Source organism: Myzus persicae, unplaced genomic scaffold (genome assembly GCF_001856785.1).
Source record: "Myzus persicae strain clone G006 unplaced genomic scaffold, MPER_G0061.0, whole genome shotgun sequence".
NCBI classification, from domain to species: domain Eukaryota; kingdom Metazoa; phylum Arthropoda; class Insecta; order Hemiptera; family Aphididae; genus Myzus; species Myzus persicae.
Genome location: NW_019104308.1, coordinates 33,388 through 59,547, shown reverse-complemented (window position 1 = coordinate 59,547; position 26,160 = coordinate 33,388). Strand labels below are relative to the sequence as shown.

Below are 26,160 nucleotides of genomic sequence, written 5' to 3'. Positions count from 1 at the left end.
GAAAAAATTGCAAAAAATGGAGTGGGGTCACTTAGTCCTCTTATGGTATCGAACCCGGAACCAGCGTCTGCGTTCTTCTTTTGCTGATACTCGAGCTGCACGGTGTTCCAGCCAGTGCCAAAATATTCAATTATTATTACATAATTCATAACCCCGTTCGGCGGAAGCGTAATTTTATATTATAAATTTTATTCATTCTTGTTCTTTTTGTGTTTTTTCTCGTCATCTATTCATGTTTGCTGTGCTGTGATTTGCTTCTGTAAGTATCGTTCGTAGTCACTATATTGTGCATTTCTAATATTATGTTCCCCATCCAGAGTGGGCAGAGGCGTACTTATAGAAGCACGTGATTTGTTTGTTGTGGTGAATTGCATGTACAGTGAGTTGTTTGTCCGAGCTGGTGGCTTGTTAGTCGCAGGTTCTCGGGATTGTCACATACTATAGTATTATATTGTATTTTTATTGGTTACGTTTGTGCATGTGCATCCCGATACGGTAGCGTTCTGGTTTGAAGCCGCTAACGAACACCAGCTCTCAGGTAACAGCAGTGGCGTATTTAAGGTTTTTCCGCCTATAGGCACTTTCCAATTCGCCGCGTCCCCTCCTCCATCCTTCCTCAAATTATTTATAAAACATTTTTAATATGTAACGGAGTAGCCGTCACCACATAAAAACGGTCCTTTTCAAGACCACCAATCAGCGGACAGTATGCTAGCACAAGCCACACACACTAACGTTAGGGACAATAACTAAGCCCCAAGTAACAGCACAACAAAAACAATAAGAGTTACATATAGGTGAAAGTCAGACGAATCTAACGACACCCTCCCCAAGTCAATAACCCCAAAATTGAATAAACCACAGGACTTCCCGTACAACTAGTAAACACTACTATACACGGCGGCAGCGAATAGTTTACTAGTCGGTACGGCAGACTGCTTATATACCGGACATTTCCACACCATCGATACAGTCTTCAATATCTCTTCATACCTTCAACAACTACAACAAAACGAAGAAACGAAGACCCGAAGACCCGAAGACCATCCAGCACAGCGATCCAGCTGAAACTACCAATTACACCGATACGACGGCGAATACATTCAACATCCAAGGCGGCAGCCGACGAGCGCTGCGTTCCTGACCACCGCTACGAACGAAACCATCGACAGCGACGAATACACTCGTCGTACGGGGCAGCAACCGACGACCACGACGTACCCGTATTACGCCACGGACAATATCATCATCGTAGCGGCGAAGCGCTTATTGTACGACGCGGCGACCGACGAGCGGCATACTCCCATTCATACCACGGACGGAATCACACGCACCGCGGCGAAGACACTCGTCATACGAGGCGGCAACCGACGGGCAATACAGTTCCTGATTACCCCGTCACCGACATAACAGCGACATAATAATATCGGCGAACACGCATATCATCATCAGCGTTACAACCTTGTCCATGGTCGATCTACCAAAACGGTTCTTCTCAGAACCAACAATCTAACCACCCACCCTCAGTGTGCCTGCTAAGGTATCACTGCGAGGCGTTATCAATCGAACACGACTTATCAAAGCCCGTGGGAGAGTGATTCCAACTCATCCCTTCACTGTTATATAATTACTCTTATATGAAGTTATAAATCCCCGACATTTGTATATTATGTCGCACCTCTACAGGTCCGATACCGCCCGTTGCGGCTCGCTTCTTTAAGCCAGTCGCTCGGCCCGGAAATTAAATCCCTTCCATTAAATATATAATATAATACATCTCAATAAATAAACGAAATTGTACATATATAGATACGCGTGCAATTATTTACGATCACGGGACGTCGGGAATCGACGGACCGTATCAAATAATACAATTTATTATATTTTAATATTATATTAAAAAAGATACATTATTTATGAACATTAAATTATACACATTAAAACTTCAAACTTTTTCTTCTACTTTTTTCCTCAGCAAATGCATCAATTAAATCATCGCAATTTAAAGTTGACAGTAAATCCGCTTCAATATTCAATATAGCCAAACTATTGAGTTTTTCAGTACCCATGGTCGATCTTAAATAATTTTTGATACGTTTAAGACATTAAAAAGAACGCTCAGTAGTACAGTTAGAAATTGGAGTACAAACATTTATTCTAAGTGCTATATCTGTATTAGGATACTAGTCCGTAAGAGAATCTTCTCGTAATAATTTACACATTTGTAGAGGAGAAATGCAATTAATTTGTTTATTTGAAGATTCCAAATAAGATTTAAAATGTATAGATTCTGTTGAAAATGATTTTTCAATATCATCTTTGTAACATTCTTGTAACTTATTGGCAAATTCTATTATTTCCGAAACGCTTAAAGAAATAAGCTTGTGGAGTACGATAAATTTGGTGTAGTAAAAATCATAAGCCTGTCGCCGTTTTTATAATTCACTTGCTATTCGATCAATAACCACATAAAATGTAAATATTTTAAACTTTTCACGGCCATTCATTGATGTATCAGTATCGCTTTTTTCATCATAAAATACTTTCCTTTTTTTTAGACGGGACTTTGCATCTTGATATAATTCAATTCCTGACATAGTTTTTGCTTGTTCTTCAAAATAGTCAAATCTATCCCGAGTTTCTTGAATAAGATTAATAAGCGATGCATATAACTTTGAAGCAGTACCGATATCAATTGCAGTACCTTGTAAAGTTTTGTTAGTTATATTAAACTGTTCTAATACTTATGTCCAAAAAACGGTCAAAAATGCGGTTTCCAAAGATTGTAAACTTTTAAAAAGACCTTTGGCTTCGTTTCTAGTAATGCATTTTTCGTTTTCATTATTCTTAATAAGTGGTAATGAGTTTATTATTTCTGACCATGATGCATTTAAAACTCTACATGCCGACTATCTAGTTATTGATAAGGATTTAAGTGTGTATGAGTTTTGCTTCTTATTATCGTGTAGTTGGAAGTTAGTGATTTTATTGTAGCAACTACCCTTTTCAAAACATTTCTCCAGTATATAGTTTCTTCCTGTAGTTGTAGGACTAAACTGTTATCAATTTTTCCGAGTTCTTTACCTCGTAATTTTAATGTTATAATTGAATTTTTATGTTCTTGACTATTTTCATTCTAATTGAATCGCTGATTGGCATTTTTCCAGTCATTATAACCCTCTGTTACAAGTTGAATTTTGTTTAAACTTTTTTCAAATAAACGACAAGGCTCACAAAATACTACACCTTTACTTTTAGAATATACAAGCCATGAACGTAATGCAAGTTCACCATTTAACATTTTCCTCTGAAATAACTGTTTTGTTAAATACCGTGTTTTGTCATTATATTTTCGACTGGAATAAGAAAAATCATCTGTTAGATTTTGATTTAAGCCATGTTTTGCTACATAGTTACGAAAAGATTCATTAATTAACCATTTATCGGGATCAGTTTCAAAAAAAATTGGAAGTAAATGTTCGGATTCCTTGAAATTTTTTTCTGTGATTACATTTTTTTCAGAATTATTATCAAGAAATGTATTTAGTTCAACTTGTTGGGTTTCTACTTCTATGCTTTCACCACTGTTCGAATCAGTATTTTTTTTAAAATACGTATGCAATTTCGGAGTTTTATTTAAAATATTTTTTTCCTTTTCGTTCTTTAATTTTGACAATGTTTTGTACTCGTATCCACTTAATCTTTTCCTACCATCAGCCATTGTTACAACTTATAACCTAGTTTAATTAAAATAAAATCTCTAAGAACAAGATGTAAGTACAAGATGATTTTATAATAATTAAATTATAAATTTACAAATTACCTTTCGTCAATATTTGCAAATTGTCCCGCTCGTGTATCGTCCGTGTGTAACGTGTGGTGTGTCCAACAATTGAGTAATGAAATGTCAAATGAACAGTTTATATAAAATTGAATGTTATTTTTAAAAGAATTGGAATAAAAGTTAAAGACATGCGGCTCCATAACGATAAGCGTAAAGCGGGTATTACCCTGCCAATTATATAACCATGAACTATGCTGTTTGTCTGTCTGTCTGTCTTTATTATGAGAAATCGAACCCGCAATGAATGCTCGTGTTTTGTTATCTATGTGCTCGTACTGTGTTGCGTATGACGTGTATAATAATATAGTATACAGTTGTAGGTATATGTAGATAGATGCTTAATTTTGAGCGAACAAAAAATTGGTTAAGTTTGATTTCATCAAATGAAAAATACTTTTTATAATTTTCTAAAAAAAAAACGTTGAAATTTGTGGCCCTATAATGTTGCCGCTCTAGGCCCGGACCTATATGGCCTGTGCCTAAATACGCCCCTGGGTAACAGGCTAACGAGCCTTAAATTATTATTATTATAATTATTATATACATATATATAAACGGCAACAGGCCACACATACGCATTTTATTATTATACATATATATTTTGTGCCAAGCGGCAATACACATTTATACATATTATTTTGTGCAATACACATTTATACATATTATTTTTGTGCAATACACACATATTATCTCAAGCCAGCAGGCTGCACCCATATTATAATAATTTATAACTGAACCATACAACATACAAATAAATAAATATCATAACAGGCCAAAGAACCAGTCTTATTAGTATTGAGTTTATTTTAGTTTTAGTAAAAATTTAAGAAATTTGAATAACGCATTCAAGCGTAGATTCGTACCGTATCCGCTATGGAGAGGACGTTGGTTGCGCGTACAGGAATTAATACATTATTTATTTATTGTAAATTAGTGGTAGTATAATATTGAATTCCATGTTTTTTCATTATATTATGTATTATATATATTATAACCAATACCATGAACTATGTATTGACCATTTGTTCATGCACGGCCACGATGTTGCTTTTGTGAACCGCGGTGTGCGACGTTTTTGCCACCGACGTCCAGTTTCGACGACTGCCGTCCATGCGCAACCATCAATAATTTTTATTTACTTTAATAAATTAGTTACGCTATCATTTCAGAAGTGGGATATTGTAATACGGCGTGTCGCCGTCCCAGAACTGTTTATCTATCTTTGATAACGTGTAGTGGTATATCGACTCAATCATGTCCACGTCGTCCGTCCCGTTTTCGTAAAGATTGAACTGTCTTATGATAGGATTCGGTTTATCGTAATATCAATTCTGCGCAGTGGGGCTTTCGATAGCAGCGAGGGATGCTGGATCGACAACTAACCAACTGTACATTATATCTTTATCCTACAAGTTCACGTACGAGATTCATGCCCTTAAATATTGACTTTGGTCGTGATGCTTCTAGTAATTAGTTGTATACATTTTTATTATTTTTTAGATGTTAAAATTAAATTGCAGATTTTATTTGTTATATCTCTATATTACATAAAGAATTAGGAATAACTGAAACTTTAAATGGCAAGACAGGACTCTATCTAAGTGATGGGAAAGTGAGCATATTGAACTATCCAATAAAATCAATAGAACAAGAATCAGTAGATAAAAGGGTATTTTATACATCCTTTTATATTTTTTTGTATTAAGTCATTAATAAAAGTACGCCCATCTAAGGTCATTATATTTCTTTGTTTTATTACAGCTGACAAGTGTTCGTGCATGCGGTATTCATATATGTTTTTTTATATTGTATTAGATAACGATTCTAATTTTGGTTCTGGAAAAATTTGGATGAAAACATTAACTTTGGACACATTGCTTAAATTGTATGATACAGTACATGATTTTTTGTTAAAATACAAACCTCCAAGTAATACAATTTTTTTATAAATCATGATTATAAATAAATAACTACTATTTATAAATATTACTTAGGGAAAAGTGTTGAAAAGTCCAATGAACTTGCTACGGAAATTGGATATGCTGTGACACCCAAACCTGTACCTGTCTCTCTGAGAAATGCATCTGATACATATGATAATATGGTGCCAACAAACATTAATATTATAATTATTAATTGGCTAATTGAATCAGCAATGTATAAATTATGTGTGAATTTTATCAGGTAAAATTGTTGATTAACAATATTCTTATTAAATAATTAAACATTTTTATAATATTGCCACTATACAATAAAACTTAGACTAGTATTCACAATAGCTTTGAAACCTACATAATTGTTGTCTCATATTTTATAATTGTTTCCCAAAATTAACTGCCTGGACAACATTTGAACACAATGGTTTTAAATACACAAACTCTCACTTTCCTAATGATAATTTGAGTTGTTTTATTTAACAGGAAAAATGCAATTACTTTGTGTAATATTATATAAATATTTTTATGATTTGATTAATTGGAATTGAACAATAGCAATTATCAAAAATGTTTTATTATTTATTCATTTTTTCAGAAGTTGTTGTCTGATCGAACAATGTTTTTTGATGGCAGTTGCACGAGCTACAATGTTAACAGGAAAATACGAAAATTCTCTCGATATTGTTTGTCTGAACTCAAAGTTATTTGCTTGGATAAAGGTACAATTTTATTTATCTACTTTGACTATAGTTTATGTCTAAAAAATTATTTTAGATTCTAAATCTATTTTAGATTTTTATTATTTTTTCAACTTAAGGTATACTATCATACAGTTCAAATTGTCAAAAACTGCTTCAGATGGCACATAGATTAAAAAATATCAATCTGATATGTTTAGAAAATGGGATCATCGACATGCACCATAAAGTGTCACTTAAAGTCAGTGTAGAAGATATAAATTATGCTTTAGATACAGAAATAGACACGATTATACAGTCTGCTTAATAAATACAATTTATAAAAACAAAAATATCTATATTTTGCTTAATAATACTAATTGTAATGACATAATATATTATATATTGACTGGTTTCTTCGCCTATCAAAAAAATAAACATGAGTAAATAAAGTAAATTTATAAACTTATAATTTAATTAAAAGATTAAATCTTACCTGTACACAAGGCTTCAAAGCTATCTTACTATAGTAATTTACTAATTCATGTAGAGTGTTAAATGTTGTACGCCTTACAATGAAGTATCCACTATCATAAAACTGTTTAATTCGGTAATGTCTGACTCTATCATCACAGCGAACTATAAATAAATGTACATAATATAGGTACTAGGTGTAACAGAAGGAACTGATTTTTGGAATAACTTTTGTTCTAATTAATATTTTTAATTTATTATTGAGAGACCCTGTGTAAAATGTATTTATTTTTTAGTACTGAAAATAAAAAAAATAAAATTTGATTTAATTTATTTTAGATAAATTAAAAATAGCCAATTTGTGAATCTGATTATAAGAACAATTTTGATGGTAAAAAGATTTATCTTCGTCAAGTAGCTTATGCTCATTCTTTGGAAAAAAAATATGTCCAATTAACTCACCAGACAAAGAGTAACCATGTATTTCACTATCTGAATTTCTAATTAAAAATGATCCATCATCATTTATTGGCAAAAGTAATTGTTTCTCAGCTTCTAATCTTTTGATGTTGCCAAAATACCACGGCTCGGATTTTGTTTGTAAATGTTCTCGTTTCCTGAAGCTGAAGTCTTCGTCGGTGCGTTCGCCATAATAGTAAAGTGCTCCAAATCTCTTTGCTGATGCGTTAGTGGTGTTCGAAAGCACCAGGTCAGGTATGGGCGGCAATGGCCTGCTCCTGACTTGAGGGTTGTCGTCGTGGGGTTGCATATTCTGAATGGGTACGCTACCCTTCTGATGACAGTTGAAGCAGCTGCCCATCTTGCGTATCTCAAAAAAAAAGGTACTGTGATGAGGATTCGTAATGAGGCACTCTTCTTTGGGTTTTTTTCTAGACTTAATTTCTAGAAACATCGTGGTAAATGTGTATTAGTACCTAGGTACATGTTTTGGTTTGGCGTTTTCCCACCATTTTTAAATATGAATATAAACATCTTAAATATTATTTACATTCATAATCGTACATTTGTAATATATTCATATTAGTACTTAAACTTATTAATCTTTGGGATGAATACATTTATTTAAAAATCAAAATTTTGGTTATCGTGTTAAATTTGGTGTCGTACCAGCCCATTTTATAAAAATTGTACTTACTTTGTAGTGCCAACTCGACGAGGTGATCTAGAAAGTTTAATGTACAATGGTTTACAATGGTTAAAAATAAAATTACCTTGGACAAATTTAATGTTGCCGAAAACAATTAAATCTAAAAGTGAGATGAAGGATGCAATTTTAAAAGCAGGGCCAAATAGAAAAAAACAATTATTTAATAATGTACCGAATTGTAAGTATTATAAATTCTTTTAGTGAAAAAATAACAACAATAAGACGCACTTTTGTCATTTTAAATTTGTGTAAACTGTTTACATTTTATTTTGAAACTATGATTATGATTTATAATCTGGAACCTGCTGAAAAACCAGATTACGGTTTGCTGAAGAAGCTGTTAAAAATTTAAAAGCTATGTATATCTTTTAAAATAAAATTGCGAATATCCTATACCCTGTTCATCGTATAAAAATGGTAATGAATTGAAACATTTATATTGGTTTTTTTCTCAGGATCATATAAAACAGTATATATTATATATTTTATATTGTCATATTTAAGATATTGTAAATTTTTTACTTTATTTATTTTCATTAATCAGTAGAAAATAATACAAATTATAATAATATACATTATTTACATTATATACAGTATTTATATTATTTACATTATATACATTATTTACATTATATACATTATTTACACTATGTACATTATTTACATTATATACATATGGAATATACATGAGAGGAATATACAGGAGAGAAATATACAGAAGGAAAGGAGCTAAAAAAAAAAAACAGTATTCACATTACTTTATTGATGAAAGCTATGAAGAAGAGAACTGAAGAAGGCTAGCCTTTAAGGTACCTATCAAGAGCTAATTCATAGGTCTTGACAAGTACCTCATCAGCAGCACTCCTTTTTTTCTCCTTCCTAACTTTCGTCAATAAAATTGACCCATCCTCCTGTATTTGGGGTTGAAAGGGTTTGACAAATTTGATGTTGACAATGTGCTCTATTTTCTTCTCGATTGCAGGATGAAAAAAGTGCACATTGTCACCATCAATTTTGGTAACCACAGCTGCCAAATATGGTCTGCACCGGGTTGCCACATTCACAGGATCCCCTGGTTTTAAATCAGGGGGTGTGAATGTGTCAACCAGATGTAGACCGGAGGATGGGCCCGGGATAAGAGAGGAATGGACAGAAGAGGAATCGGCAGAAGAGAAATATACAGGAGAATAATGTATAGGAGAGGAATACATTTTGTCATGTACGACGAACTCCTACAAGTGGACACAGGAGGGAACGAACGCGGAATGTCGTCCACCGAATTAGTGGCCTTTGCTGATGATGTGGCTGTGGTGGCAACGGGCCACACAACATGGCTGCTCGAGTCGGCAACTAATGAGGCTTTGAGCAGAGTCACAGAATGGATGACGAGCGCCGGCCTAACCCTGTCTGTGAGGAAGACGGAGGCGGTGATGTTAACCACAAAGAGAGGGTACAGACTGCCAGAGTTCAAAATTATGGGTAACCGCATAGAGCTGATGGACAACATCAAGTACCTAGGAGTGGTACTCCATAAAGTGCTCGGCTTTAAGGCGCACGTGAAGGCAGCGGTGACCCCGGAGCGCATAATACCATGCATGTTGAAAAGGAGACGAAACTGGGACGCGGTAAGGGACTTCGTGAATACAGTGCAGTCAACCAGGGAAAACGAGGAAAGAGAGCGGCAACGAAATCAGAACTGAACTAGTTAAGTTATTAAATTGTACGCCGAAGGCGAGTTTTAGAGGTGTAGAGCCCTCTCTTTTTTGTTGAGCGAATGCTCCTTACAAATGTTATTTTTACATTTTGTCGTGTGTTCATTTTAATAAATGATACGGATACAGGAGGAAGGACGGCCCTAAACGGGTGAAGTGCCCTTCTGTAGCGCCGTGATTCAACACAAAAAAAAAAAAAAGTTTGGTTAGGTAACGTTGTGGTCTCCCCCGACGGGACCCACCTTGACGCGGTGGGGGAGCTTGCGAGCCGAATGGCCCTACCAAGCGGTCCCATACCCGGCTGCGGCCTTAACCAGCTGTAGTCGGAGTACACAGAGCCAGCAAGGACCTTCACCGATCGGGGCCGGCAGGTCTCGTCCACCTGCTAACACCAGCAAACGGACGCGGAAGGAAACCGGAAAACCACCACCGGGGACGCGATCGACCCCTGGTGTCCCGGAAGATCAGGGCAACGACCGGAAAAAGGACAGACGGCGTGAGGCTGGCGCCGTCAGTGGAGGCACAGCCATCTAAAATAAAAATGGAGAAGAACAGTAATCATGATGAGTCTCGTCCTGGTGCCACCCTACCTGGGGTGGTCGGACACCAGGAGACGGCAGTTGGAGGTGGCTCGCCCCAAAGGTCGATATCAACAAGCCAGATCCCGAATGAGGGGGTGTCCAGCATGGCCCTCTCATCCGGCAAAAATACGACTGCTGAGACAGTCGTGCCAAGTGGCACGCAACGGAAACCAGGACCAATCGGAGATAAGGAACGGCCAACAGCCAGTTCGCAGAAGAGGGTCATCGACATCAGTGCCCTGGACGAAGATGAACTCCTGGGTATGCTTCGGGGATATATAAATTCCATGTGTGCCTTTGTAAAGAGCAACAGGAACGTGCACAAGGAGCTCAAGGAAACCCTAGCAAATTCAAGAGTGGTCTTGACGCAATACACCAAAGTTAAGAACAGGACGCCCAGCACAGGCACCAGGAGTAACGTTTGTAAGTCACAACACACACAAACAGGCGTGGCGACTAAGGACGCCACTACCAACACAGACGCTCCCGCCTGCGAACCACCTCCTCCTAAGCCTCAGCTGGCAGGCGTGAAGCGGAAGCAGCAGCAGCCTCAACAGAACCAGCCCGGACAGCGACTGGGACTGCAGGCCACGGGGAGGAAAGAAAAGAAGAATCGGCGCAACAAGGAACAGCACCAGCAGCAGCAACAACATCGGGTAGAGCCGGTGCAACCAAGCCAGGAAGCAGATCATGACCAACAGCAGCAGCTTACATGGAGTCAAGTGGCGAGGAGGACCAAGAAGTCAAAGAAGGAAGATCCCCCCCCTCAAAAAAGATGCAACCCACGGCTGCGGAGAGACTTGCCCTACTACAGCGCAGGGTCCCAAAAACGGCGGCAGTCACCATCGATCGCCCTGTCGACAACGGTTCACTAGTCGCTGCGATGAAGAAAGTGTCCAGCTCAATCAACCTCGCATCGCTCGGTGTCAGCGTATTGACAACGAGAAAGACGAGAGCTGGCGGTATACTACTGGAGGTTGACGGGATCGAGAAAGCCTCTCTTCTGGCTGACAAGATCCGGGCAGTAATTGGGGACACTGCTAGGGTCAGGCTACCCGAACCCCGGACTCCCGTCCTGCTACTGGGCATCCCCGAATGGGTAGAGGTCGAAGAGGTCCTAGAAGGACTCGTGCGAGCCGGAATCACTGGGGTCGCAGCCGGGGATGTTAGAATCCAGAAGAACGCTGGTGGCCGGGGTGAGTACGTAGCCAGCCTAACCCTGCCTCTCAAGGACGCTATTCAGCTGGCGGAAACAAAGGTAGTTGTCATAGGATGGACGAAATGCAGAGTTAAGCTGATAGAAAAAAACCAGCCCACCTGCTACCGATGCCAAGGAAAAGGCCATCTCGCCGCTGAATGCCACAATGATGCAAAGCCCCGCCGCTGTCACAGGTGTCAAGACGAGGGCCATCTTGCAAGGGACTGCATGCAACTCCCGCGGAGACAACAGACTGATAGTGCCAGCAACCCTTGCAGCCGGAGGTGCAATACCAGCAGCGACAACAGCATGAACAGCCACAGGAACCGCAGCAGGAACCCCAGTAGCAGCAGACCTGGAGCGAGGTCGTTAGAATGAGGAAGCCACCGAAGCCGGCCCAGCAACCACGCTCGACCACCGACCAAGTGGCTCTCCTGCGGAAGCGGGCTCCGCGATCCATGGCGGTCACTATCGACCGACCGGCGGAAGATGGCTCCCTTGCCTCCGTGATGAAAAAGGTGTCGGGATCGATCAACCTCCAGTCCCTTGGCGTCAAGGTCCTGACGACAAGAAAGACCAGAGCGGGAGGAATACTCCTCGAGGTTGAGGGGAGCGAAAAAGCCACACTGCTAGCCGGAAAGATCCAGGAGGTGGTAGGAGATGCGGCCAGGGTCAGGTTACCCGAGCCCCGTACGCCCGTTCTACTGCTGGGAATTCCGGAATGGGCAGAGGCAGAGAACGTCGTTGCGGTCGTCACTCAGGCGGGAGTCACCGGAGACCGCTCCGAGAACGTGACCATCCGCAAAAACTCCGATGGTAGAGGGGAGTTCGTTGCGAGCCTCCACCTGCCGCTCAAGGACGCAATCACGCTGGCGGAGAAGAGAGCGGTCACCGTGGAGTGGACCAGGTGCAGGGTCAAACTGTTGGCCAGCAACCAACCAACCTGCTTCCGCTGCCAAGGGAAAGGTCACCTGGCTGCCGAGTGCCGGAACGAGGCCAAGCCTCGCCGCTGCTTTAGGTGCAAAGCCGACGACCACTTGGCCAAGGACTACATGCATCACACAGAGCCTCAGCACCAGGGGATGACGCGGCAGCAACAACCCGAACAGCATCAACAGCAGCGGTCCACCACGTCCATCCTCGGGAAGAAGGAGTTGCCAGATGATGTGGCGGCGGCGGGGGCAGACGTAGCGCAGTGATGGAGCTGAGCTTCGTCCAGAGCAACCTCAACCATTGCAGTGCGGCCCAAGACCTAATCGCACAATACATGGTTGAGGAGCAGATTGATATCGCGCTCTTAAGTGACCCTTACAGAGTGGGTACCGACTCCTGTGCATGGCTCGCTAGCGCAGGAGCATGTGGGGCTGCAATCTACATCGCGAGCAACATTGTGACCATAGCGAACGTCGAACGCGACCGGGAGTTCATCTCAGCTCGCCTCAACGGAGTGCAGATATACTGCTGCTATGCCTCACCTAATCAGTCGCTCGAGGACTTTAACGATTTGCTCCATCGGTTAGAGGCTAGCTTCATATTATTTCAATTAGGGCGCCTCTATATACTCTATGGTATCAATCTTAAAACAATACATAAGCCATGTTAAAGTAATAACAATTTAAACTAAGAACCTAGGTATTATAAAAGGGAAAGTGAAGTATTTATAAAATTACTTCAAATTGTTTTAGTAGCTGAAAATCAGATTCTGGAACAGTAATTACATTCCCTTCAATATTGGCTTCGTTGTTAGCATGAATGGAAGAATCATTTAAAGATGATAATAATATTTGGGTGGTAAAACAATCATTTGTACTATTTTTGTACGTATTATTGCAATTCACCACACAACAATTGTTATTAGATTTTTTTACTCATATTTGTTTATTATAAGGAAAATCAAAACACCTATGTGAAAAATAGTTTAATTTAGTTAGTCTTTAGGTACAATACGTCGTACGTAAAGCATTAATTAATTCGATTGTCGATTTATCAGTTATCAACATTCAACATATATTATAATTTAATGAATTATATAGGTATCTATAAAAATATTTATAGATCACAATGGAAACATGTAAAATGTAATATTATTGTAGTATAACAAATAATACGATACATTAAAATTAAACATTAAAGTATTAAACGTAGGCATTTACGTACATCACAATACGTTATGCCCAATGCGCGCTTGATTTCTTTCCCGGTAAAAGTAAGCACATTGACTACGGGGAGCGCTAGGTGTACCACTGCACAGTCTCTATAAACTAAATTGTATTACTTCTACACCTAGTCCTTTATAGGTCTATTGAATAATTTTTAATTAGGTATTATTAATTTTTACTAATACTAATTGATTGATTTTATGTTATTATTCTTACCTTAAAATCAAATCATCATCACTTGTAAGAGGTTTAACACCCAGACCTCGATAATTGTCATCATTCAATAATCTAACACAGCATTTTTTTGATGTTTCTGATATGTTTTCATCAGGCGAAATTTCTCTAAACATTTAATTATAATTTAATAAAATATAAATAATGTTTAATATAAATATTCATACACAGAAAACCTTCCAGCTGGAGTCCATAATTCTGCCGAAACAAGAGTAAATGTTCTGCGTATAGGCAAGTCATAGAAATCTACTCCATAAGAACTTTAAAAATAAAAATGTTTTTAAACAACAAATATTACAGATTATATTAAATACAATACATCCATTACTATACTTACTTCAAAGGTATTGCATCATCTTTAAGTATACGAGCATAGTTTTTATTGGTAGAATGTTTTTTTGAAAGATTATAATGATATGGTTTGAAATGTAATGAGCAAACTACAGCTAAATAATAATGACAAATAAATTTATGTACTTGAAAGTTAAAGGTATAGTAAATAGAAGTGAATAAAAAAACCATTAATACCAGAATCAAAATTATTGATCTTATCTTTGTTAATTTGTTTTCCTCATTTCATCATCTTTGGGGAACCTATGCAACACTATTGTTTTGTTCAAGAAAACTAATTTTTTCCTACAGCCACTGGAACAACCTCCGAATACACACTTCGGCATTTTTAAATTGTGTTGAAAAAATGTAAAACGAAATCGAAACAATTAACAAATAAACTTTCAATTGTTGCATTATCATTAAATACGATAATAAATTATGAAGTTTTGTATTTTGGCGTCAATAACATTGCCGTCCAATGAAAAGCGGAGAACTACGAGCAATGGTTTTGTGGTTAGAATAGTGGGAGATGCGCCAACCGAACGAAAACTATTTTTTTGTGATCATGATTAATACCAGATTACCTAATGGTCGTAATCATGCTTGTCTAGATCATATATTTATTAACAGTAATGAACACTTAATTAATTTAATTAACTCTGGTGTGTTGCAGACTGTTATAAGTGACCACTTTTCTATCTGTGTTTCTTTACCAATAATCAATATCTTAAAAACTAGAGATAATACTTTTTCTATAATTGATTATGATAAAATTAAATTGTTATTACAAACAGAAAAATGGTGTGAAATATATAACAAAACTAACGATAGTGTTTTAATACATTTCAAAATATAATTAGTAAGGCTATTGATATATCAACTGTAAATAAAGTGGTAAGTTGTAAAAATAAACGTTTAAAACAGTGGATGTGCAGGTTTACTATGTTCTACACGACATAAACAAGCTCTATCATTAAAATGTAAGAAAAATCCTAATAATGTTAAATTAGTTACCTATTATAAAAAATATAAAAATAAATATATAAGTGTTCTAAGACTTGCAAAAATAAGTTTTTATGAAATAAAGTTTAAGAGTGTCTCTCATAGTTCAAAAGCAACATGGCAACTAATAAATGAAATAACACGCTCTAAATCAAATAACAAGGATAAAATTGAAACGGTAGTAAATAATGACCAAATGTTTGATGCAGAAACGGATCCTAAAACAGTATCTAATATTTTTAACGATTACTTTGTAAACGTATGAAAAAAATTAGCTGAGAATTTTAGTAATGAGGTAAATAATGAAAATCTAATTGTTAATAATACTTTTTGTTTTGATAAATTTTTTTTAGAAAAAATTGAGTTCTGAAGTTCTAAAAATTGTAAACAGCTCTAAAGATGATACTGCGACTGGTTGTGACAGAGTAACGACTAAATTATTAAAACATATTATAGAATTAATAATTGATCCGCTTGTTTAGATTTATAACCTCGGTATAAAGCGAAGTGTTTTTCCAGATAATCTAAAGGTAGCAATTATTAAACCTCTTTTAAAGGGTGGAGATAGTAAGAATATTAACAATTATAGGCCAATATCCCTGCTAATAAATTTTTCCAAAATCCTAGAAAAAATAATTAAAGTAAGGTTAATTACTTTTCTGGAAAATAACAAACTTTTATCTAAAAACCAGTATGGATTTAGACCTGGTATTGGTACAGATGACGCTCTTTTTAGTACAACTCAGTTTTTATATAAAGAATTAGATAGTGGCAACAAAGTAATAGCGATTTTCTTGGACTTGGCAAAGGCATTTGATACAGTTAATTATAAAATTCTATTACAGTTACTACCTAGTTTTGGAATAAAAAATGTTAGTCTAAATTGGTTTAAGAGTTACTTAATAAATAGAAAACAAATTGTAAAAATAAATAATGTTGTTGGTCATGAAAGTTCTATTAATTACGGAGTTCCGCAAGGCAGTGTGTTGGGGCCTATTTTGTATATATTATATATTAACTCCATCTGTGATATTAATATTGATGGTTTGGTCGTTACTTACGCGGATGATACATGTTTACTTTTCTCGGACAAATTGTGGAATGGAGTTCATGATAAAGCTACATTTGGTTTGAATAAAGTTTATAAAGGTCTATGTAATAGAAATCTAACATTAAATGAAGATAAAACGATGTTTATGTCCTTTTCTTTTAATAGGACCTCAACTAATACTAATTGTAACTCATTAACCATACATAGATGCCTTAATACAGATCTTTGCAACATACATACATGTAATATAATAAATGAAGGTACTAGAATCAGATATTTAGGTATTGTTTTTGATAAACATTTAAAATGGAATTTACATATACATAATTTATTAGGAAAGTTACGTACAATAACTTACAAATTTATAAAGCTTAAGAATTTAATACCTACACAAACAATTCGTATAGTATATTTTGCTTTATATCAGTCGATTTATCAGTATGGGTTATTAATATGCGGTGGACTAGGTGAATGTATGTTAAAACAGCTACAAGTAAATCAAAATAAAATAGTTAGAATATTGTTTGAATAAGTATGCTCTTGAAGGGTTGACTAGTCGAAACTATAGGGATTTAGGTGGTATACCAGTTAAATTCCTCTTTAAAAAAATAGCAATCATGTTTATTTTTAAACAATTAATAAAGGGGAAAAATAAAACATTTTCTGAAAATAAAAGAGAAAATATGGTTTACAATATTCCAGTTAAATATCCCAAAAAATCTTTCGGTCAATCATTTGTAGACTACTTGGGGCCTACGTACTTCAACTTAATGCCATATGAGTATAAAAAAAACATCCATCGGCATCAAAGTAGTGTTAAACAATGTGTTTATAAGTATTTATTCTTGAAGTTAGTTTAATTATTATTTGTTTTTATGAATATATTAATAGATAGTTATATTCAAGTTATTTAACTTGATAATGTCAAAATAATTTTCTGTTTTTTTTTTTTGGTATTACCTTATTATTATTATGAATCTTAATTCTAAATTTATAATATTTTTAAAACAAGTCTATTATTTTCTATTGTAATATTTGATTTCTCCATATTTTTATTTTAAAATTGTTTTATTTAAATAACTAACTAAACTGTATACATTTTATTTATTTATAGAATTGTATATTATTATTCTTTTTTTTTTGATCTTTTTGAGAATAGCATTGTTACACTCTCTATCTCTAACTCAAGCTATGCTTAAAAGATATAGATAATCAAGTATGGTAATCATCATTTGTGTATTGTAAATTGTAAAAAATTGTTATTGATAAATAAATAAAAAAAAAAAAAAAAATACCTATTTATTTAGGCCCGGCGCACACCAATGCAGTGCGGTTGCGGCGCGTTCGCGGCGCACTGTATGCAGTGCCGCATTTAAAATAGAACACACGTTATCTTATGGAAATGCCCACACCGATGTAGTTCGGCGGCGGTGCAGTGACGACGTGTATGCGGCGCGCTGCTTGCAGTGAGCCATGGCGGTTTTTTCTTGCAGTGCGCGTGCGGCGGAAAGTCAAAATATAAATAATTATCGATATTTTATTTTATTTTACTTTGTTTTTGCTGCGGCACAGCATACGTAGAGAAAAAATAATTCGTAAGTATTTATTTATTTAATTTATCCAAATAATATTATATAAATAATAAGGTATCATAGATTTGTAACTTCAACTTGGTAACAATAAACATTGTATCGAGAAACCCAGCCGTTCGTCGTTCTATGAAACTGGTCATAACTGGTTCTATGATACTAGTTATCTCATAGGTTTGTGGTTAATAGTGTTATATTTTTGTTTGTATACCTAGTTGGGCTAATTCTATTTTCTCCTTTCAATTCGTGATGTCGAGTAGGTACTGTAGTACTGAATAGACGTGTAGATTCACTATTCACTAATCTCTAGTATATTATTATAGTCAGTACTCAGTTCAATACACAGTACCTACCTATTTATATTTGGAATAATTACCAACATTTTGTACGATGACTGAAGAAACACTTACCATTAAACTAGTTCAAGAGATAGAAAACATGATCGTCTGTATGATTATTCAAAAAAATCATATCGCAATGATCGAGCCAAAACAAGTACTTGGGATGCCATATCAAAAACCGTCAATATTTCAGGTGAAAAGTTATTCTATTACAATAATATGGTAATTTTTATTATTATTATTAATAGAGTTTGTGTTTGCTTTAAGGCAAGTGGTAATATTGTTATGATTAAAAGTAGGTAGAGAATTTTTTTTTTAATTTTTCAAATCAACACAACAGTTAATTTTCTTATTCATTTGATAACAAGGTATTTAAAAAATTCTAAAGTAACTACCTAATGACTAATAAGTAATAACTTATATTTTCCAGTTCATTTAAAAAACATGTGACCAAGGTTTAAATTATTAAAAGTAAATAAATTAACTTCTTTTTAACTAAGAGAATTAAGTTTAAAAATATTGCCATAGCTATTAACTTTAAACATTTTTGAGTTAAATATGATATTTGCTTACTATTAACAGCATTAACTTATAGTTTAATGTTCTAAATGTTAAATTAACTTAACTGACTGATATTAATAAATAATAAATAATATTATGATGAAACTAGTAAATGAAGTGAATGATAAAATGCTAGAGAATCAACTACATCAACAATCGGCCGGAGTCCGGCGACTACGGGTCGCGCGATGCGCCGTCTCGCGAACCGGTTGCAAAAGCCGTGATAAAAACGGCGGCAATTTCGAACAATACCAAACATAAAAGCGGTAGTACCAAAAGAAAAGAAAAGGAGAAAATACTTTTAGAGGAAGTAGCTACTAATTCGAAACAAGCGAAAGTCAGTAAGTTTTTCCGTTTTACAAGTACTTCGCAAGAAAACGAAAACGAGGTTTCTTTTAAAAATGAAGTTCTGAAAGAACAAGTCAATGAATTTATTGTTTTACCTAGTACAAGTGGATCTATAAATAAAAACAAATCTATTTATGTAGAATCTCGTCAAAGTCAATCTCTTGTAACTAATCTTGGTCAGAGTCAATTTCTAATTTCAACCACCCAAATAAATCATAATCAAATTGAATCGCAATTCAAATCTAAAATATTTTAACTGATCAATCTGTTACCAATTATAAGGAAAAATCAGCATCTTTATCTCCATTTATTGATGAGTTAACAGTGTTAACATCTACATTTTCCAAATTTGAAAATGATAAGGGTCTTTATGAAAACTGTTCTAAATTAAACGAAGACAGGTTATTATTAGCAGGTCCCTGTCAACCAAAAGAATTTGATTTATTAGTTGAGGAATTTAAACAGTCCAATGACAAACGTCGTTTTTCCTCATCATGGTATTATATAAACAAAAAGAAGCCATTTTTTGGAGACAACTGCAGTCCTTGGTTGTCCTATTCACCTTCAAAACATTATGCGTATTGTCACTATTCTTGGTTATTTGGAGATGGGGTTGCAGAAAGAAGTGCCTGGTACACTGGTTTTACCACCTGGAAACACATTCATCAATCATCTATGAGACTTGGGTTAAGTAAATTGCACCTTAATAATGCAGTCACTGCCGCAACATTTCTTCAGAAATCTGATATTTATCATAAACTTAATAAACAGATCAGTGAAGAAGCTAAGAAATGGACCACGATTTTGAATATTCTTTTCGATACTGTAAAAACTTTGTCCGGTTTAGGCATGGCTTTTCGTGGTCACCGAGAAAATTTAGAAAATGATGAATTTCCTGCAATTTACTTGACTATCATTAAATTAATTTCGCTTCGTAATCCTATTTTATTCACTCATATTGAATCACCAAATAGAATTAAGTACTGGAGTAAAACAATTATGTACGAGTTATTAAGTACATTAGCTGATCAAACCAGACAAATAATTGTAGATGAATGTAAAGATGCAAAGTTTTTTACGTTACTTGCAGATTCAACAACAGATGTAGCAAACTTGGATCAAATGGCCTTTTTGTTACGATACATTGTTGTTCAAAAAGAAGATAAAAATGCACCTAAAATCTACATAAAAGAGAGCTTTTTATGTTTTACTCAACTTAAAAGAGGAGATGCTGCATATATTTGTACTGAAATAGTTACTCTGTTATTTGAAAAGTATGGATTGGAAAAGAAACATTTGTGTGGTCAAGGGTACGAAAGAGCAGCTGTTATGGCAGGAAAACAAGGTGGCTTGCAAGCAAAAATAAAAGAATTCGTTGGTAATGAAACATTCGCTCCTTATATTCACTGTGCTGCACATCAGTTAAATTTAGTCTTAGTACATGCGGTAGAAGAAAATACAAGTCCTTCAATTAAAGTGTTTTTTGCGATCATTAAAAAGTTTTTAATTATTTTGCGCATTCTCACAGGCGATGGGAGGCACTTCTAGATGTAAGTAGTCGTTCTTCCAATAATCCGAAAAGTTTTGGCATTCAGCTTCTCAAAGAACTAAAGAAAGAGATGTCCAATGAACAGATAGAAAATGATAAGCAAAGGGAACTCCATATAAAAAGTTTGAGTAAGACTCGTTGGGCGTTTAAAAGCTGTGGAAGCCTTAATTCAAAATATCAAATGCATTGTAGACTGCCTGGAAAATGAGATATCAAGAGTTGGAGCATCTGGTGATGACATTATGGCTGCTCAGACATTACTATCATCAATTAATTGGTTATTTTTTTTTAATTTGTTATGGTGGCATTCAGTGTTAGATATATTCAATTCCGCGCAACTACAACTACAAAAAAGAAATTGATTTGATAATGGCTTAAAATTGTATTTTAACAGCATTAACAAAATTAAAAAATCTCAGAAATGAAAAATCTTACAATAATTTCATGACAAAAACTAAAACAAATTGGGGACAAATGGGTTTGGATCATGCTAACTTTCCAACAGTGAGAAATCGGTGAATTCAGAAAATGGCTGGTGAAAAAGCTACTGATTCTTCTTTAGAAACGTTTGATAAACATAGAATCAGTTATTATGAAGTTCTTGATACAATGTGCAGTTACTTACAAGAACGTGCTACAGGTTTTAAAGAGATCAACGGAGTTTTTGGGTTTTTGATGCCTGAAAATTTACAAAAGCTAAAAGAAGGTGATTTGGATATCAATGTCGGTATTTTGCTTGAAAAATACAATGATTTCTCTGAAATATGAGTTAATTAGTTTTATTGATTTATATTTTTCTCAAAATAATGATTTTATTAACAATAGTCCATTGAATTACTTAGAATTTATCGTTGATAAAAATTTGATAGACAGTTTTCCAGAGTGTAGCAGTCTTTTCAGATTATTTCTTACAATCCCTGTTAGTACGGCAAGTGTGGAACGAGTAATGAGTTCTTTAAAAAGAATCAAAGAACATCGTCGTGCCACATTAAGTGAAAAAACATTAAATGAGTACAGTATACTTTTTATAGAAAGATCAGTGGCAAATAAAATAAACCTAGATACAACTATTGAAATATTTGCTGAACAGAAAGCCAGAAGACAATTTACAATTACTTGAATTACCGAATGACATAAGTAAGATACTATGTTTTTTAACAATATACATTTTTTTTATTTAAATTTAATTTGATAAGGTTATTTAGAAATTATATCCTGTTTGGACAATTTAAACAAATTTTTTCATTTTTTATTTTGTTTCAATACCTATCTAGTTTAAGTGTTTATGAGGAAAGTCCCTCACGAGTTGGTATTTACAACGATTCATACTTCTTGGGCCCTTATATCGTATGCCGCCTGGGCGTTTTTCCTTAAATCCGCCACTGGGCCACCAACGAGTAGTCGACACGTAATCGACCAGACAAATTCATTGCGGTGACACAGTAACGCAGACGGCAAATACACCGCGGTGATTTCCGTGTTAACTTCGTGATCCATAGTACATTAGTACCTATTCTAAAATAGCTTTCAATATACAGTGCGGCCGTGCGGGTCATACTGTCCTTGTTTATGGTCTTGGGGCAGCCGTCGGGGGTTTCAGTAAATAAATTACTAAAAAGTAAAAACATCAAACTAATAATGCTATAAATATACGCCCGTACTTTACACAATATCGAGTAACCAATAACTATTAACTATAACTATAACTAAAACTATATCCATGTTTAATAAGAATTATGTTATTCGGAGACTGAGTTTCAGACCATGTTATGTTTGGGTTTCTATATTATTATTATTCTTTAGTACACTATTCGACTTTACTATTCAATCATTACATTTTAGATTCTTAGCGAAGCGATGAATGTATTGGTTTTACAATGTATGTACTATGTCGAACCTACTCTTCTCGCCGCCACCCTACTCGGCACCACCGTTTCGTCACCGACATTTCTCGAGTTAAATATACCACCACAACTCGTACCAGAATATACCAGAGATCCAGCAGTGACACCAACAATAAGAAATAATTTACAGTGATGCCTTGTCAGCGGCAATCGTCGCTACGCTCCTCGGCGCCGTCGCTCCGCTCTGCAAATCGAAAATAGCCCTCGACTTGTTATGCAACACCAAATAAAGTTGGTCACAGTATAACCGCTGTTATACTATAGAACAACTACTGTTCGGACCAGGGGGCCTATTCTCAAAGGTATCGAAATCGGCTTTCGATCAAAAATTGGTCGAAAGGAACTGTGGTTTCGATTATAAAAAAAAACCCTATTCTCAAACGGTTTTCGACTACAAATCCGACATTACTATTCGATAGTTTTCTTCGATAGTCAATTAGGTGACGAATACGGTTTTCGACACAACATTTTCACATGTCTTCATTTCTTTTTTCTCGAATTATTTCCACAACACTCGTTTAGTATATTCTTTATATTTTATCTACGATCTAACGCCTCGAACTGTAAAGATATTCGTTAACTTTCTATTAATAATACATGTAGACTATGTAAATTACCATTTAAGCAATATGGCATTAATTGATGACGATTTTGAAGTATATAATATGCAATTAAATGCAATGAATATGGAAATATTTAACGATATGAACTTTGAAAATGAAGGAAGACGAGTTTTAATGCAAGAAGATCCTTTCGTTGGTAATTACATACATTTTAATTATTAATCAAGTAATAGGATACTTTACTTGCCTGTAAATATCCAGTTAAAATCGCTTTATACATTTTGAAGTGTAGTATGTATTATAAATTGATACTCTTAGATTTTATTATTTTTTTAATATATTTAATCATATCAATATAATTTATAAAAATTTATAAAAATTAGCTATCATAATAAACATTTTAATTTTTAAGTACTCTCTGACCGGCAATTCATTGGGACCTATCGATTAAGTAAAATTCTAGTGCAAGAGTTAACTAATCTCCTGACTCCTTTTATAAAAGGTCCAAATACATCTGCTGGACTAAGTATTAAAAGAAAGGTTAGTTATAAAAAATTTTAATACACACAAATATAAAATGTATTGTTCAGTGCTTAAAATTTGCTTATTTTACTTGTACAAATCTGATTCCATGCACCAAAATATTTGAAAATATCTATACCTAATGAATCTATAGTAGGTAGTGCACATAATATGACTTTGTTCCATAATTGTTTTTGTTATTTATTAATATTTAGTTATTGTTATAAGTTTATTATACCTAATGTTTAACCATTAATCAATATAAATTGATTTTTATACATTAATATAACTTACCTACTATTAGGTAGTATTGTATAGTATATAGGTCTATTTACTACAATAATTTCCACATCACTAAATAGGTACCTACCTACTATTCAAAAATTATATTTATTAATTTTTATTGTGCTATAGGTATCAGAAAATACATTTAATAACAAAACACAATATAGAAAATGAATCATGTTTTTATTAATTATTATAATAGTCCTTGATAGATGACTAGAAATTTCAAATTAAAGACTAAATAGATTGAGTCAGTTAACTTATGGTAAAATTAAATAATAACAATTATTTTACTTAGATTTTGCTACTGTACACAATTTTAGGCACTGTTATTTTTGATAGGTTTATCATGGTATTTTCTGTTTTTATACCAATAATATTATTGTATTGTTAGTTATTAACAGCACTAAGATTTTTTGCAAGTGGAAGCTACCAGCAAGATATTGGGGAACATAGAGGTGCTTCTGTGAGTCAAGCTTCTGTAAGTAGATGCATTACTGAAGTAGCCAATGCTTTGAATGTTCCAGAAATACTCAACAAATATATACATTTTCCAAGTTCTGTTAGTGAACTTAAAGAAGTTCGTTTAGGGTAATATATTTCATTAAAATCTCTACTGTATAACATTTAACTTAAGTAGGTACATTTATTTTTTTGCTAAGTTTCTATTAAAAATTTGGAATACCAGGAGTAATTGGTGTCATTGATGGAATTCATATTGCTATTGTACCACCCAATAGAGACGATCTCATTTATCCTGAGCATGTATATGTTAATCGAAAAGGCTACCACAGCATTAATACACAACTGGTAATTTTAAACATGATATTATGCATTTTTAAATTGAATAAATGATTATTTTTAAGTTTGAATAAATAATATATAGTATAAAATGTTGTATACTATGTTTAATAAAGATTTGTGATTCAAACCTGAAAATTTTAAATGTATGTGCAAAATTTCCGGGAAGTTCTCATGATAGTCATATTTGGCGTCTTAGTCCTGTCTTAAGATTGTTGAAACATTTGCATTCCATAGGACATACGTCTTGTTTTTTATTGGGTACATTTCAGTTAATTATTTATTACATAAGTACCTATAAATGTAATTATTAGTAACTATTGATTTACTTCTTAAAATAGGGGACTCTGGATATGGTTTGAGACCGTGGCTATTGACACCGCTTAGTGAATATCAACCAAATAGCCCGGAAGCTAGATATAATACTTGGTTTTGTAGAACGAGATCAATTATAGAACGGTGTAATGGTGTTCTTAAAATGAGATTTAGGTATTACCCTATGTTTACTCTAGAACTACCTGCCTACCTACAAACTTATAATACCTATTTATATTTTTTTAGGTGTTTACTTAAACATAGAGTACTCCACTACAAACCAGAGAAAGCTTCTAGTATAATTAATGCCTGCACTATATTACACAATATTTGCATAATTAACAAACTACCTCTCATAGATGATAATAATGAATATAATGAAAATGATTTAGGACTTTTAAATAACTATGCTGCTCCAAATGATCCAAATGTAAATCGTAATAATACAGAACTTATGGCAGGAAAACGTATGCAACAGCTAATGATAGATTCATATTTTCATATTTAGAGAATTATTATTAAATTATGAATTATTCATTTATCAACCTTGAACCTAATAATTATTATAAAAATTAATAACTCACCTTCAACAAAATATTTTGTGTTTTTTATTGAAACACAAAATAAAAAATAAAAATCACATCTTTGTTAATTTATTTGTATCCTAAATATTATACAAAAATATTGGTGTATTAACTAATTATTAGAAAAGTTCAACAGATTATTCAGACTTTGTATTAATAAAATGATTGTATCACAAAATAAAAAATTACATCTTTGTTCATTTATTTGTATCTTAACCTATACAAATAGTTGAGTATTAACTAATTATTATAAAACTTGGTAAACTTGAACAAATTATTAATTACTATTCAGACTAACATGGAATAATGCTGTACAAGATTTAACTGAAATACTAAAAATTAAGTAACATATTAATTAAAAAAGAAACAATAACCTATATAAGGCTATATAAAAGCTATATAGAATTTTAAAAACAAAATAAAAATAA

The 26,160-nt window shown here is 34.3% G+C and overlaps 3 protein-coding genes and 1 pseudogene across 3 annotated transcripts; all 4 read left to right on the top strand.

The window, feature by feature from the left end:
- Nucleotides 1-10,353: 10,353 nt before the first annotated feature.
- Nucleotides 10,354-11,268, top strand: LOC111041068. The gene has a single exon (XM_022325221.1). It carries the CDS (start codon nucleotides 10,354-10,356, stop codon nucleotides 11,266-11,268), a length of 915 nt encoding a protein of 304 aa, XP_022180913.1.
- Nucleotides 11,269-11,276: 8 nt separating this feature from the next.
- On the top strand, nucleotides 11,277-11,969 carry LOC111041067. The gene has a single exon (XM_022325220.1). The coding sequence runs from the start codon at nucleotides 11,277-11,279 to the stop codon at nucleotides 11,967-11,969; it is 693 nt and encodes a 230-aa protein (XP_022180912.1).
- LOC111041066 lies at nucleotides 11,966-12,790 on the top strand. Its single transcript, XM_022325218.1, has one exon. The coding sequence runs from the start codon at nucleotides 11,966-11,968 to the stop codon at nucleotides 12,788-12,790; it is 825 nt and encodes a 274-aa protein (XP_022180910.1).
- Nucleotides 12,791-23,291: 10,501 nt separating this feature from the next.
- LOC111041065 lies at nucleotides 23,292-25,656 on the top strand (annotated as a pseudogene).
- The last annotated feature ends 504 nt before the right edge of the window (nucleotides 25,657-26,160 follow it).